Raw genomic sequence first — 15814 nt, forward strand, 5'->3', positions numbered from 1 at the left:
GTGCTGTAAATAGAATATCATAGGCCTACCCTTACAAAAATTATAGAAACTGGCACCTACATGGATGACAGGAATCATCACTCAAAAATATTGAACCAGTCTCTGTGCTCTATAAAAAGACTGGCACAACATTCATACACTTAACTTCTCCCATCAAGGTAACACTAACAGTAAGATTACAACTTTTGTCAAAATCCACTCAATACAGATCCAGGAAACAGTTGCAAACAAAGTGCTGTGGCCTCTGGTCCAAGAAGAAATATGTCACTGTGACACTACAATAGACACTTGGAAAGTATATTATTGTTTACTGTGTAGTTAAATCTTCACCATTTTCTGAAATAAACAAGGAATAATAAATTGTGTCAAATGGCCTAGGTAATAATCAGTTGGATTATTATAAGTGATATATTACTGTCTAAGCGAACCTTATTGTTCTTATGAGTTGCTGCAAAGCAGATTTAAAGAGCCTTCCTTGACTTTTTGGAAGTTTAGACTGTAACCGCCTTTTTCTCCAGAAAAAACTGAGTTTTGAATCTAAAAGCCCTGGATTTCAAAGTACAAATAACTGCCAGTGAACTAAAAGAGCACTGGATGATACATCACAATAATGCAGTTTTTAAAGCATAGGTGTCTAGTGCAGGGGTTCCCAGACTTTTCAGCCCGTGACCCCCAAAATATAGATGCCAAAGACTGGCGACCCCCACTGTCCCTCAAAGTGATTAAGTGTGGCTTCATTTAGCTGGTCTGCAGAAAATTAGCCTACCTATATGAGCATTTGGCTGTGTTTCCTGTGCTGTTATGAATTAACCTACTGCTACTGATGCTTTTTTTTTTTTTTTTTTTAGAAAATTCTGTTTATTCATTTTTCTTCATTCTTATTCGGACAAACAGTTTACAAAACACCATAAAATACAAAAACAAAACAAAAACAAAAACAAAGAGCAAAACCATGACATGACAAGGAGAGTTGCACCCACAATCTTCAATGTAACATACATATATCTTCCCCTTACAACTTACTCACACATATACAGGCGGCTGACATTTGAATACAGATGAAGTACGAGTACCAATAAGTTAAATATTGTATTGAACAGACTCTAGATAGGCCATCCAGGGGTCCCAGGTCTTGTGAAACAGCTGTGGGCTACCTCTGATGGAATAATAATAATAATAATAATAATAATAATAATAATGCATTTTATTTATAGGCGCCTTTCTTGGCACTCAAGGTCACCTTACAACATTAAAAACAAACAGAGTTTAAATAACAAACAGTACATAAAACACAATTGAAAAAGTTTTAAGTGAATGGACAGTGGAGTTGTGGTCAGATAGAGTAAGCCAGTTTAAACAGATGAGTTTTGAGTTTAGATTTAAAATGTGGGAGTGAGTCAGGATAGGGAATAGGTTATTTTCTCCAAAGGAGCACATTAATTGACCCCATTAATCAATTGAATAATGTTTGGAGGGTCTACATGATTCCACTTAGATGTAATACATTTCTTGGCAGCTGTAATGGCTGCTACTGGTGCTTTTGATAATTACCTGTTCTCTAACACTAAAAAGAGTCATCTGGGCAAAAAACTAATTACATTTTCAATTTTCAAGGTTTTATTTCCAGGTTAGCTACTATTTTTGTTGATATTCTTTACTATAATGGGTAAAATTGAATATTTTCAGATAATTTAAAAAAAAACAAGCATTCTGGAAGAAAGCTCAAGACCTCACATTTGTGTCTTGCGACCCCCCAGGAGGTCCCGACCCACACTTTGGGAACCCCTGGTCTAGTGTATAAATTAATGCTGAAGAAAGCCCTGGAAGGTAAGTATGACAGATGTAACAGGTCTTTTGAATCTCCCAGTTGCTTAAACTCTCTTGACCAATCAAAGCCCAGATAAGCAATTACGTAATGTGTCTTTGGCGAGCAGCCCCGCCCATTTCCTTTAGGAAAAAAAGTAGTCAGCTATTTTATAGCTGACATCTTTGTATTTTTAGCTGTTAGCCAGAGTTGCTAAGTGACTTTCCAAGGAATCTCTGGTGTCAAAGTATATACACGACTTTCACGAACTCCACGCTGTGAACAAGAGCAGTTACGCGGCATTTGAAAAGGTAATTTTTAGCTGACTGAGCGGTGCTCAGTGCTCGTCTGGCCGTCCGCGGCAGCAGACGATAATGGCGGCTTCTTGCTCCGTCAACTTCTCGCCGTTTTACGAAAAGGGAAGGAGTAGTTAGCTAAATGGCTCCCCGTATCGCTGACGTCTGTTGACGCGGTAACTTGCGTGCCAGTGACAGAGTTACACATATTTGCTCATTGAGATAAAAGCTCGTCCATCCTAGGAACCAGAGGAACGACAGATGGCTCGTTTTGTGACCCTTGAACAGTTATTTTTAACGGTTTAATTTGGTTTACATCCGTTTTATTGAAAGTTAGCTGCTGTTAACTAGCTACGGCAACGATGGTGAGGTCGAACCTTCTAGTGACTCCGAGCAGGACTTTTCATTTCCATGTGTTTGACTGGCAAGGGAAAAGTCTCCCACTGTGTGAAATGTAGCATTTACTTCATTCAAGGGGATAATAAGTTAATAGTAGTGATTGTCGGGCCTAGCTCTGTCCATGATACATTGGCTGCAGTGGCTAACTGACTGAGCCAAAGAGGAAGTCGATCATAATGTAGCGTAAAGTCACTTGTTTTACTTTCAAAGCCACTAATAACTAAAGTAAGAGACTGTGTTTCTATAATCGAGTCATCATTAATTGAGAAGCGTTGCAAATTAACTTAAATCAAGAAGTAAAGTTGTAGACACAATGCTGCACAGCATATTACATACGACAACCCCGCAACAGGCAGTTGTTGTGTTACATTAGAGCCATTGTCAGACAGTAATATTTATTTATTTATTTGTTCCCAGTTACTATGGAAGAAGTACAACAGGGCAGCAATGGCACTGATTCACAGACTGCAACCATTCCCACAACCATCACATCTCAGTTCTCACAGATAGCCCAACAGGTAACTCATAGTTCCCTTTTCAAAATTATATTAAGAATATATCACGAGTACTGACTTTTCAGGGCCAAACTCAAGCTCTCATAATGCCCCACTTTGAATCTGAATGCAATGCTTAAAGCTTGACTTTGACTGCATTGATATGGATTTTGAAAGTTAGTTTAAAGTCGTGTTAGAAGTATCAGTGAAGTTGGACAATGTATGTAGTATATGACATCTTATCTTTGAAAAACTTCCTCACAAAAACATGGATACAGATTTTGAATTACATTTGAATTATTGTAAGTGTTCACTCTTACTATTTGGTTTAAGTAAAACCTGTAAAGACTAGTCAGCTAGTATTGTGATTTAAAAAAAAAGGAGATTTAAGATCTGTGTTGAAGTGTGATCTAATCCTCTTTTGGGATATGACTCATATTGGTGTTGACAGTAAAAAGTAATCTGCTGCTGTAAACTGGTCTTGGTTCATAGGTCTTAATAAATCAGAAACAATTGAAAAAAGTTATACACTGCTTTCTAACACTTGCTTAATCAAACAGTAAGCACACTTATATGCTCTCTTATCCCCTGTTAAATCAAGTCACACGGTTTGGGTTTCATTAGTCATATCTATTTTTAAAGATTTCCACCCTCTGCAATGATGCTCATCGACTAAAAATTACCAAAACGCAACCCCTAGTTTTGAAATTCTGGATCTCTTTCCACACTGTTTTACACATCATTTGAATTAGGGCTGTACGATAAATTGATTTAATCGATTATTTGCATTTTTGGTTTCAGGTGATTTAAAAAAAAGAAAATCTAGATTTTCTCTGTAACCTACTCCGCTGTATATATATAAATATTTAAGTTGAAATGTTGAAACTGAAGATAAAAACCACACGCCTGCAGTTTATTTTATTTATATATGTCTTCAGCGATATAGGACACACTTTTATTTATCTGCAAAAATGTGAAGTTTGATGAAAGATATATTTGCACTACATCTATCCCAATGGGGAAATTGATCTTTGTTCAGCAATAGCATAAAGAATTTAGTTTTCAAGGAGGTTAATTCTAGAAAAGACACATTTTTTTTCCAGAGGGGGAACTTTAATTTTTACTTTTCTGAAGTAGTTTTGGTTCATAGTGCTTAATGTCACAGTCAAAGAAATTATTATTTTCATGAGATGGAAAATTCAGTCTCTTTAAGTTGTACTGCTTTGTTTCAAGCTAGACATCTAGCTGAAAGTTATACTGCTTTTATTACTATTTTCAGGAGAAAAACAAAATCTATTAAAATCATAAATTGAGTTTTTTGAATAAAAAAAAATCGGGGATTTTTTTTCTAGGCCATATTGCCCAGCCCTAATTTGAATGATATTTCTATGATAAAAACCTGACATTCTGTGGTTAAGAATTTTGTTTTGGGATTTTTGCAGATGTCACTGGGTGGTTCTTCTGTTGCCGTTGTACAGCTGCCAGGCGGTCAGTTTCAGGTACAAGGAGTGATCCAGTCTGCACAGTCTTCAGTCATTCAGTCCCCTCAGGGGCAAATTGTACAGGTGAGACCCCCTGATTTTCCTTTGCACTGAACTTCATTTCTTAACAATAGCTTTGTTTTATACTAGTCTACTTTAGCTTGTATACATAATTTATAATTCTTAATGCACTTTGTTAATCCCTCTCCCTCCCCAAAGGCCCTGGGTTCAGACAGTGACGATTCACAGGACTCATCAGATAGTGGAACTACTACTCAAAAGACCAGAGAAATTCTGGCAAGGCGGCCGTCATACAGGTAAAATCCAAACCCCTTCAATCCCAGACCCAACACGTTGTAAGATAAATACCAACACAACTCTCTTCTCACTTTGTAGAAAAATCCTGAATGAGCTTTCATCAGAAGAAGTGACACACATCGAGGTGAAGGATAGTAGCCCAGCATCCACAGGAGTGACAGGTGTCACAGTACCCACCTCCATCTACCAGACCAGCAGCGGCCAGTACAGTATGAACTTCTCCCTTCTATATAGCATATGGCTGAAAGAGGGTGGCCCCTATGATGAGGTTCATAGACCTTTGAAATCTGTTGAGACACTTGAGTAATTCTTATTATTACCTTTATTCATGGTTTTCTTTTATTCACTCCTTGTTTTTATTGCTTTTATTAGGTTTCCTTATATTCAGCTGAAGCTTTAAGTGGTTCCTCTTAAATTCTGAATGTCTTGCTAGCAGTTTTTTGATAATGCTATATAGATAAACGTTATTATTATTAATAATGATACTATTATTATTATTATTATTATCTCTTCTAATTCCCCCTCTTTGTTATTCTAGTTACCATATCAGCTAATGGCACGATCCAGCTTGCAACACCTGGGTCGGATGGCATTCAGGGACTACAGACTGTTGCCATGACGAACTCAGGTGGAGCCCAGCAAGGCACCACCATCCTTCAGTATGCCCAGACACCTGACGGCCAGCAGATACTGGTGCCTAGCAATCAGGTTGTTGTACAAGGTGAGGAGTGACAGACAAAAAAATACAAATGAAATTAAGTCAGTGTCTAAATCCACAAATTCAAACGTACTATATTTCCTGTCGATGGCAGAAAATGTTATGAGCAATCATGGTAAAAAAAAAAAAAAATGAAATAAAGTATAAAGTTTATATTGATTGTCAAAACTTCATAATTGAGATCTTTCAGGTGATGCATGTTGTGTTGCATAGCTAGGATGAATCCTGATGTTATATTCAACTGTCATGTTCCTCTAAGGTGCAGGAGGAGAGATGCAAGCATACCAGATCCGCACAGCGCCCACATCCAGCTCCCTGTCTCAGACTGTAGTTATGACCTCTCCTGTGGGATTATCTCAGGGGAAGAGTGACGATCCAACAATGAAGAGAGAAATCAGGCTTGCAAAAAACAGGTATGCTTCTTTTGTTTTTTCCTTCATTCCACTGAATAAATACAAACTAATTATATTGTTCAAAGTGTGGAACGCATCTCCCTCGGACACAGCCTTGGATGTTTGGTTGACAGGTTATAAATAAGTATGCTAAAGTTGAACCAATTGTTACTTGTTTGACAATACATGATCATTACAGGAGAGACAAATGGCATGGTAATGTAAGGGGTGTGTGAGATTGAGTTTATACTGTTATTCTGTGTAACAGAAAAAAAATTTTTTTTTAATAAAATGTTAAGTAAGTATGTATTACTGTCAAACCTGTAGCTTTTGGCTGAGAAATAATTGTCTTTGAAGGTATTTTCAAGTAGTCTTACTTAACAGAAATAGACAGTATAGTACTGTGAATTTTTGGAGGCACACCCATCTTTTAGTTAGACTAACTGCACTTTTCCTCCTGTTTCAGGGAGGCAGCCCGTGAATGTCGAAGAAAGAAAAAAGAATATGTCAAATGCCTGGAAAACCGTGTAGCTGTTCTTGAAAACCAAAACAAGACCCTTATTGAAGAACTCAAAACATTAAAGGACCTTTATTGTGTTAAAACAGGATAAACTGTTTGAGATAAAGCTCAGAGATTGATACAAAATGTGGGAGCATCACAGCTCAGCCAGTGGGACATGAACAGGGTTTCTGGGAACACTTCATTTCAGGCTGAGACCCTTCTCTTTTTTACTGTTTGATATAGAAGTGACATATGATGGCAGTAAAATATACTCACAAACAAACAAGAAATCGGCCATTTTTCCACCTGCTGTTTTTTAAAATTTGCTAATGCTATAACATTTATAGTTGTGTACATTTTTAATACTGGGAGGTTTGAAATTTATGAGCTTTAACTTTGAGTCTCAGTTTCTAATTGTATCCCTTTTCTTTTTTTGTCTTGTGTTCTTAAAAATGTCGCTGTTGAACTTTTTTTTATAATCTTCTAACAGCATCTGCAGGATTTTGGCTGTACAAATTATCACTCAGACACAATTCCTCTTTATTTTGTGAACCAGCCATTTCCCTCATTTCCCTGCAAAGGAGATGTTACAACTGTCATTCCTTATTTGTGTGCAATGGAATATAAAGGGTAACAGAAACGCTGACATCAAGTGGTGTTTGGTTGTTTCTTGGCAGTTACTTAGACAATCAGGGAAAAAAGAAGCACAGTGTCCAGGTAATATTTATTATGTACATCTTGGGAGGGGTGGGGGAGAAGAACAAACAGTGTATGAAATGTTGCTGATTCTGTAAGTAAATAAATATATTTTCACTCAAAAATTCGGCAAGTCTATTTTTGAGCTGTGTCAATGAAAATGTGAGCAGATCTTACCTTAAGGGGGTGTAGACAATGCCATCTCATTTTATCTTTTTGGCTGATTTGGTTGACAAATTCTGCATTCCCAAATATAATAATCTTTGGACTATTTGCCTTGCTGAAATGTTAGCAGAGAACCAAATATATATTTACTAATAACTACAACAAACTGTCAAAATATGTCAAAGTTGGGCATGGGTAAGCTGCCAGTAAAATATCTGATAAGTGTATTCCAGGGAAATGTAAAGTTTCCCCCTTCAGTCATTTAATGGAATATCCCATTATATGTGGTCTTATCATCAGAGTCACCTCGGATGCCTCAATGTGTTTTAGGTGAAGTTCAGAGAAACCAGCTGCTTCTAGGTCTTTCCATGTTGCTCTTGTGATCATACATCCATCCCCAAGATAATACCAGAGAGGCTCGAGCACATGCTGCAAGAAGTATGTCCAGGAGGAGGGATCAGAGACGACATGCTCCAAAAAGTAGAAGGCCCCGCCCTGAAACAGAGGCAACAGAAGCAGGTTACGACAGCAAATCAAGTTCTGTAAGTTTTTTAATTGCTTGAAGGGAAACTGTTAAAGGCAGATTAGAGGGATGAACTGAAAAGAAAAAACTAACCCTGAACTATCCCTTGACTTACTTATCCCTTGAAAGCACATTTCCTTTATATTTAAGTGCATTTCTTTTCCTCTCCTTATGTCTTCCCATTTACAACCAACCCCACCCTGGGGGTTGCAAAGAATATATTTTATGAATGAATATGTTCAATTTGGAAATAGTGCCCTATTTGATGTTGCATTAAAATAAAAATTAAATGCTCTTGATAAAGTTGTCTTTAATCAGATTTTTTTTTTTAATTTATTGTGATGCAATTTATTTATTTATTTTTTTTAAACATTTGTCACGTACCCCTTGCAGTACTCCCACGTACCCCTATGGGTACGCGTACCCTCATTTGAGAATCACTGCTTTAGCATACAGATAAAAACAATAAAATCCTACAGCACTTGAAGGCAGCACAATGAACTCACTGGTTTGAGAATGCGCCGCACCTCGTGCAGCACCTGCAGCACGTTGCTAACAGAACACAGAACCAAGGTGCAAACCACCACGTCCACGGACTCGTCCTTCACTGCTTCCATGTCCTCCCCACGCGCCACTACAAACGTATCATACGTTAGGTGCGGGTTTGCGTCCATGCTCAGCCGTAGATACTTCTCAAAGTGCGGGTTCGGGTCGGTGCAGATCACCGTGCAGCCATAGGGGTAAAAGTTGAAGTTTGCCCCGCTGCCACAGCCGATCTCCAGCAGCCGGAGCGTCCCGTCGGTGTTTGCAAACCTGCCGACGTTTCGAAAAAGCTCTCTCTTCAATTCATGCATTTTTTCGTTGTAGGAAAATGTGATGTTGTATGCCAGCAAGGGAAATACGCGTTTGTACATACCGCACAGACCAATGATCTTCAACGTTAATAATGGTAAAGTCAACACAAAACAAAAAAATCTGCATATTTTCATGAGGATGGACTTCATTTTCTTCCCGGCTAATCGTAATCAAAGCTCTAGGAGACGCACCTTTGAAGATCAAAAGATTACAGTCTTAATACCTTAAGGAGGATGTTCATATCGCACGTTCACCACTAGATGGCGCAAATAGACAGCAGTACTTGGGGTGAAAACCATAGACTGTATAAAAAACAGGTGCATGTCAAAAAATGGGAATCTCGTGAAACAAAATCAATGTTTTCCACCAGTCATTTAAGAAAGTGTAAAGAAAACACATTATTCGTCATTCAGGTGGCTTCAGATTTAAGTAAGGATAATTAGCCTGCAGCCTACAATAAAAACAGGAACTCAAACGAGTTTGATCACTTTTCAAATTCTGCAAATTCCATGCCTCTGTTGTTCAGTACACTTGTTACAATGTTACAATGTCATTTAGCAGACGCTTTTATCCAAAGTGCAGACATACAAGAACAACACAAACACAGATCTAGACAAGAGGAAACAAGATCAGTAAGAGTAACAAAGGGCTTCAAGTCAATTTGGTGGAGGTACTGCCAAGCAATGTAAAGGCAATACACAAAAGTAAGTAAGGAATTAAAAAAAAACATTTTTTTAATAAGGAACATCTACAATGAAGCAACCAAACCATTTAAGACCTTCCATTATCTTCATCAACAATTAACCTCACCACAATAATGAACAAAGTACCAAGTGCTGGGTCACTCAAGAGCTGAACACAGATTCCCAGAGTAGAGCAGGACAGTGTGAGTCAACTGTAGCTGGAAGACATGATCTGCCACTGGGGACAACAGTGGAGAACAGTCTAGCTAAGTGCATAGTGCTTCCCAAAGAGCTGGGTATTTAGCTGTCTTTTGAAAGTAGAGAGGGACTCTGCAGATCGAATGGAGTTGGCCAATTCATTCCACCATTTAGGGGCAACAGAAGAGAAGAGTCGAGCTAGTGATTTTGAGGCCTTATGTGCTGGAACCACTAGGCGCTTTTCAGAGGCTGAGCGTAGCGGGCAAGAAGGGCAGTAGACCTGGATGAGGGGTTCCAGGTAAACTGGAGCGGTTTTGGTGACTGCTTTGTAAGTCATGATTAGAGTTTTGTATCTGATGCGAGCTGCAACTGGAAGCCAGTGTAGCGAAATGAGCAGGGGAGTGACATGAGCTGTCTTAGGCTGGTTGAAGACCAGATGTGCTGCTGCGTTCTGGATCATTTGCAGAGGTTTAACTGCATGCAGGGAGGCCTGCCAATAGAGAGTTGCAGTAGTCAATGCGTGACATTACAAGAGCCTGAACCAGAAGCTGTGTTGCGTGTTCTGTCAGGTAGGGTCTGATCCTCTTGATGTTATAGAGGGCAACACGGCAGGACAGAGCAATCTAGGCAACATGAACCCTGAAGGTTAGCTGGTCATCGATCATTACACCCAGATATCGGGCAGACTTAGTGGGCATGAGGTTTTGAGATCCAAACTGGATATTGATCTGTGGGTCCACGGTGGGACTGGCTGGAATGATAATAAGCTCAGTCTTGGACAGGTTGAGCTGTAGGTGACGTTCCCTCATCCATTTAGAAACTTAAAGAGAAAGACGGCTGATTTGACTGTTAACAAGAGCAGGGGTTCCCAAAGTGTGGGTCAGGATCCCTTAGGGCAGGCATTTCCAAAGTACGGCCCGGGGGCCAATCGCGGCCCAAGGTCCATTTATTTATGGCCCCAAGCTTCCATCTTAAATTGTGTTATTTATAGCATAGAAATTAATCACATTCTGAATCATCTGTACATTTGCAGTTTCTTTCAAGTGCACAAACAAAACTAAAGTAAATCCAGAATTGTCTCAAAAAGCTTCATATGGACTACCTGTCTAAAGCTAAAGCACTGGGAATTCTGCAAGACAGCAATAAAGAAGAAACACAAGAACTCTTGAAGTTGACAGGTTTTCAAATTAATGTTTTCATCATGATGTGAAAATGTTCTTGATGAACACTAAAAGTTCTGAAGACACAAAAGAGGACACAAGACAAGATACAAATTATGTATGTATAAATTGTACAGAAAAGGCTAAATTTGGTGCATAATAATTGTTGAGAACTCAGGAAAATAATTATTTTGTTCTTAAAATGTCGTCTGCTGGTCAGAAAAGTCTTAAAAACAACATGAAAAATTAGTGTGATGAAATCCAGATCGTGATCCTGCCATAGGAAAATAATGAAACAATATTTTTCCCACATTGCCCGACCCTAATGAAAATCATTTTCATCCAGAAGAAGACGTTTGCTAACGTTTATGTGGCTTGTGGAGAACTGAGGACTTCGTAGTGACTGATTTATTGAAAAAAATAAAGAAAGAAATTGTTATAAAATAGAGATTTCATATATAACTTTTATGATTACTAAGTCTCAGTAGGAGCCGCTGGCCCTGAGGTATTCTGACATCAAATGTGGCCCTCTTTGAAAAAAGTTTGAACACCACTGCCCTAGGGGGTCGCAAGATACAAACGGGGGAGTGACATATCTTCAGGATTTTTTAAGTTATCTAAAAATATTTATTATTATTTATTTGTGTTTATTGACCTTGTTTTCTTATGTCTATATTCCTTTTTGTTTGTACTGTTTATTATTATTATTTTTTGTATTTATTTATTTTCTTCTCTTTGTTGGTTTTGTATTACTTATATATATATATTTTAACTTCTGGTGAACAAAGACATACTGAAAAAAGTCAATAAAAAAGTTGAATGACAAGTTATCTAAAAATAGTACATTTTACCCATAATTGTAAAAAATATCAACAAAAAATGTAGCTAAACTGGAAATAAAACCTTGAAAATAGAGAAGTATTGAGTCGTCTGCCTTTCTTTTTGCCAGATGACTCCTAATATAAGTTTCAGGTTAGTGAACAGGTAATTATCAAAAGCATCAGTAGCAGTAGGTTAATTCATAGAGGCACAGGAAGCACAGCCACATGCTCATATAGGTAGGGTCATTTTCTGCAGACCAGCTAAATGAAGCCACATTAAATCCCTTTGAGGGACAGTGGGGGTCACCAGTCTTTGGCATCTATATTTTGGGGGTCGCAGGCTGAAAGGTTTGGGAACCCCTGATCCAGAGGATGATCAAGGAATTGTCTGAGGCTCGTTTCAGGGCATCAAGAGCCCCCATGCACTGACCTCTTTAGGAAAGGGTTTACAACTGTTACATTTCTAATATCAAGTCATTCCTGTAATAGAGACGTTAGAAAAGTCTTACCTGGTCTAAGGAAAAAAAAGGACTGTTGCGAAGTGTTCTGAAGCTGTTGTTTCTGTTTGAAAGCAAATTTTGCATTTACTTTGGAAATCAAGGTCCTAGAGTCTGGAGGAAGAGTGGAGAAGGTATCTGAAGTCCAGTGTGAAGTTTCCACAGTCTGTAGCACCATGTTATCTGCCGGTCCACTGTGTTTTGAAGTCGTCAATACAGATGTCTACCAGGAGATTTTAGTGCACTTCATGCTTCCATTTGCTGGTAAGACATCCAAGAGTCCAAAACTAGTATCAAATTGTTTGCTGACCATGATATTACTGTGCTAGGTTTGACCAACCAACCCACCTGTCTTGAAACTGGAAGAGCATCAATGAGATATATGTCAAGAAGAAGATGAGAAACACCTGACACAAAAATAGAGACAAGCTGAAGGCTGCTATGAAAAGAATCTAGGCTTCAAGTAGCACCTCAGTGGTGCCACAGGGTTGATAGCCTCAACCCCACTCCACATTGATGCAGAAATTTGTGATATAGGAGTCCAGTCCAAGTATTAAGAGGACAAATAAACATGCTTTCCAAAAATGTACCATCATATTGTATTTCATTTTTAATTGATCTAAGAAAAAATTTAATAATTTGAGAGACAGGATTTCTGGTTTTCATGAGCTATTAGCTTTGGTGTTATAGGTGTTATACGTAACATGCAATTAATGTAAAATATGTGAAAGTTTAACTCTCTAATAAATAGCTTTTCTATGATATTCTATTTATTTTTTTGCATACACTTTCATTTCTGAGGTCATTGCTTAAAAAGAAAAATGAAACATGCAAAATAAGTCAATTAAATGATTACCACAATGATTTTTTTGGAAAAATATGTTTTATTGACATAATTGTCTAGTCATTAAAGACATAAATTGATTGAATAGTAGCTATGAGATTAATACCAACAGAAATTGGATTATTAGATTGATAGACAGATAAAACATCACAATAAACGCAATATATTTTCACTTTAAACAGCAAATACAAACCTACTATTGTGTGCCATCTATATAAATGTTTGATCTTGTGCCCTAAAGTTAATTGTCTTCACAAAACATAAGGGTTAATGCTTTTCTAATATCAAAATAAATCTGTATCAAAGTAAATCTCTATCACTGTGGGCGAATCATGTCACAAAGAGACACTTAGTGCTTAGTAAATTAATGCTGATTAGGGGGCAAGCTCACCGCAAAGCTAAATCTAGAGAATCTATTTAACACCATAGCCTATGATGTGTGGTCTGATGATGAAGACAAGTGGTGCTTCGACATGGTTCATTTTCAGATCAGAGAACCCAGCTGCCTCCACATGCTTCCAAGTTTCCCGGATGACCTCACATCCATCACCAAAGTAGTACCATGGAGGCTGGAGGATATGCTGGAAGAAGTAACACCAGGTGGAGGGGTCCGCCACAACGTGCTCCATGAAAAAGAAGGCTCCCCCCTGCAGAGAAAGATATTTCAATTAATCTAATGCACTTCTCAAAAAGCTCTTCCATTTAAGGCTCACTGACATGACAAACTCCAGACACTTGAGAACTCTGGTGAATCAGAAACACTTTAAAAACAATGTCTAAGAGAATAGACTGTGACCTATTTGCACACTAACCTTGTTATAACACTGCTGTTATGTAAACTCAAAGGTCAAAGATAAAAAGGGTGTATGCATGGGAAAAATCAGTTTCAGTGGATATATTTAGTATACACTAATGCTGCAGCCATTTGAGGTAAAATGTAATCTACTGTAAACAATAAAAAGATAAAACCTTAAACTGCTGTTGCACAGAGAATCAGCTTTCACTGTATCTGCCCATTAAAGGCCACTTTAATGAGTCATATAGATTTTAGGAAGTTTAAAAAGCTCATCAGCCTTTTTATAACTTGAATAGAGATCATAATCAAGAGACATTCTTGTCACTCATATTAAACTAAGTAGAACATTTTACAGTTTAACTATTAACTGTTCTGTCTGGAGAACTGTGCTATTCAAAATCATGATTTCTTGTTTCCAATTAGGATTATTAACATGTTCTGATCTTCATGAATTTAAATCCATCATTAACAAGATGGATGAGGCAAATATGGCTCCAGACTTTGTAAAGTCCAAACTCAAGGATGCTTTATTTAAAAAAAAAAAGGCCCGGACTTCCTTTGGTCACACCTCCTTCCAGTTTTCCGCTGCAAATGACTGGAATCACCTGCAACAATCCCTAAAGCTGACCTCTCTCATTCCACTCGCCACTTTCAAAAACTCAATACACCCCATAACTCAACATCACTGCACTTGCTTTTAAATTGCTTTTAAGTTGTTCACTGCTGTCATATTTTTGTATTGTATTGTTCTGTCTCTAGGTCTCTCTGTTTTTTGTTTTGTCTTTCATTTATTGTCATGCCACCTGTGTTGCCTTCTTGCCCAGGTCGTTATGGCAAATGAGAGTTGGTTCTGAATTAACTCACCTAGTTAAATAAAGGTTTAAAAAAAAAAAAAAAAAAAAAAAAAATTACTAAAACAAGTTACTAATCTTCTCAATGAAAATACAAGAACCAGCAAATGTTTGACACCTTTTCATCCAAAAGTGACTGGAACAACTCTGTAAAATAGTTTGTATAGCTGCTTTACATGATTGGAATACTCTCTGCTGTGTTTACTTTTACTGTTGCATCATCACAGTAGCATTATTATTTGAACAGTAGCCACAGTAGCTCTTAGGCTAGCTGCAGAACACCATCTTGTAGTTATAAAATACAGGAGTGACAGATGACTCACTGGTCTCAGTATGCGGTGCACCTCTCGCAGGGTTTGCGGGATGTCGTTGACAGAGCAGAGCACCAGGGTGCAGACAACAACGTCTACCGTTTCGTCCTCAACTGACCCCATGTCTTCCCCCGATGCCACCACAAACCTTTCATATATCAGCTGGTCGCACTCGGCCATGCTGGACTTAAGATACCTCTGAAAATTGGGGTTCGGGTCAGTGCAGATCACCTTGCAACCTGCTGGGTAATACTTGAAATTCGTGCCCGTGCCGCAGCCAATCTCTAAAACTGTGAGTTGCTTGCCAGGTTTTTTGAAGTGTGGGAGGCTGCGAAACAGCTCCATCTTCTTGTCGTGCATTTTCTTGTTGTACATTACAGAACAACGATATAAACAAGCGGGGAAGATATACTTGTATATTCGATACAGACCGGTCGCTTCCATCAGGTGGAGAGGCAAGCATAATACATTAACCACCAAAGTTAAGAGTCGCATCAACAGGGCCATTATGGCTGGCACGGATCAGCGTGGCGTCCGGTCTTAATGGTAGTCAGCTGTCAAGTTAACTGGACTTTATAGTCTCAAAGACCTCAGAGGGGATTTCCGGTTACATTTAGAAAATAAAAGTCGACAACTATGAACGAACGTGTAAAAATGAGCTCTCTGGACGTCAAGCTAAAGAGACGAGAGGACACCAACGAAGCTATCTGTACTTCCCATGATTCTGTTAGCCTTGTACTCCTATATTGAGTGTCCACGCATCACATTAAACACAACACACGTGGTCAAACGTCGCCTACATTTGACTTTTTATTCACCTTACATTGAAGACTTGCTAGTGGAAATGCTAACCCGCTAACTTCAAAATAAAAGTGTATGTCACAGCACACTATAGCACATAATAACCTAACGCGCCCAGTGCTTGCATGCTAGCGTTGTCTTTTTTTTCTCACACGTGCTTTAATCAGCAAAGTGTCCCCTGCACCTTAATGCTGAGTATCAGGTGGTTC

The 15814-nt window shown here is 38.3% G+C and overlaps 3 protein-coding genes across 9 annotated transcripts; 1 reads left to right on the forward strand and 2 right to left on the reverse strand.

Annotated features, from left to right (window-relative positions):
* The first annotated feature begins 1923 nt into the window (after positions 1 to 1923).
* On the forward strand, positions 1924 to 7227 carry atf1 (activating transcription factor 1). 6 transcript variants are annotated; one of them, XM_034688586.1, is made up of 8 exons: positions 1924 to 2115; positions 2917 to 3017; positions 4436 to 4558; positions 4694 to 4791; positions 4871 to 5001; positions 5331 to 5513; positions 5776 to 5923; positions 6369 to 7227. In XM_034688586.1, the coding sequence occupies exons 2-8, from the start codon at positions 2922 to 2924 to the stop codon at positions 6511 to 6513; spliced, it is 924 nt and encodes a 307-aa protein (XP_034544477.1). In that variant the 5' UTR covers positions 1924 to 2115; positions 2917 to 2921; the 3' UTR covers positions 6514 to 7227. The 6 variants fall into 6 exon arrangements, with proteins under 6 accessions (XP_034544477.1, XP_034544456.1, XP_034544489.1 ...); XM_034688565.1 differs by having other exon boundaries at positions 1925 to 2115; positions 5770 to 5923; XM_034688579.1 differs by lacking the exon at positions 1924 to 2115 and adding an exon at positions 2173 to 2276 and having other exon boundaries at positions 5770 to 5923.
* On the reverse strand, positions 6440 to 8861 carry LOC117816380 (methyltransferase-like protein 7A). Of its 2 annotated transcripts, XM_034688619.1 has the most exons (3): positions 8705 to 8860; positions 8295 to 8601; positions 6440 to 7760 (listed from the first exon to the last, which is right to left on the reverse strand). In XM_034688619.1, the coding sequence occupies exons 1-3, from the start codon at positions 8767 to 8769 to the stop codon at positions 7524 to 7526; spliced, it is 609 nt and encodes a 202-aa protein (XP_034544510.1). In that variant the 5' UTR covers positions 8770 to 8860; the 3' UTR covers positions 6440 to 7523. The 2 variants fall into 2 exon arrangements, with proteins under 2 accessions (XP_034544510.1, XP_034544501.1); XM_034688610.1 differs by having other exon boundaries at positions 8295 to 8861.
* Positions 8862 to 12881: 4020 nt separating this feature from the next.
* On the reverse strand, positions 12882 to 15379 carry LOC117812875 (methyltransferase-like protein 7A). The gene is made up of 2 exons (XM_034683864.1): positions 14817 to 15379; positions 12882 to 13493 (listed from the first exon to the last, which is right to left on the reverse strand). Exons 1-2 carry the CDS (start codon positions 15309 to 15311, stop codon positions 13260 to 13262), a joined length of 729 nt encoding a protein of 242 aa, XP_034539755.1. The 5' UTR covers positions 15312 to 15379; the 3' UTR covers positions 12882 to 13259.
* Between the last annotated feature and the right edge of the window lie 435 nt (positions 15380 to 15814).

The sequence above is a fragment of the Notolabrus celidotus genome, chromosome 1 (assembly GCF_009762535.1).
Source record: "Notolabrus celidotus isolate fNotCel1 chromosome 1, fNotCel1.pri, whole genome shotgun sequence".
Lineage (NCBI taxonomy): Eukaryota > Metazoa > Chordata > Actinopteri > Labriformes > Labridae > Notolabrus > Notolabrus celidotus.

Coding starts and splice junctions, on each gene's coding strand:
- atf1 (XM_034688565.1), top strand. CDS start 2,922: ATGGAAGAAGTACAACAGGGCAGCAATGGCACTGATTCACAGACTGCA. Junction 4,792..4,870: donor GCAAGGCGGCCGTCATACAG/GTAAAATCCAAA, acceptor CTCACTTTGTAG/AAAAATCCTGAATGAGCTTT. Junction 5,514..5,769: donor CAATCAGGTTGTTGTACAAG/GTGAGGAGTGAC, acceptor TGTTCCTCTAAG/GTGCAGGAGGAGAGATGCAA.
- LOC117816380 (XM_034688610.1), bottom strand. CDS start 8,792: ATGAAGTCCATCCTCATGAAAATATGCAGATTTTTTTGTTTTGTGTTG. Junction 7,761..8,294: donor TGCGGCGCATTCTCAAACCA/GTGAGTTCATTG, acceptor CCTCTGTTTCAG/GGCGGGGCCTTCTACTTTTT.
- LOC117812875 (XM_034683864.1), bottom strand. CDS start 15,311: ATGGCCCTGTTGATGCGACTCTTAACTTTGGTGGTTAATGTATTATGC. Junction 13,494..14,816: donor TGCACCGCATACTGAGACCA/GTGAGTCATCTG, acceptor CTTTCTCTGCAG/GGGGGAGCCTTCTTTTTCAT.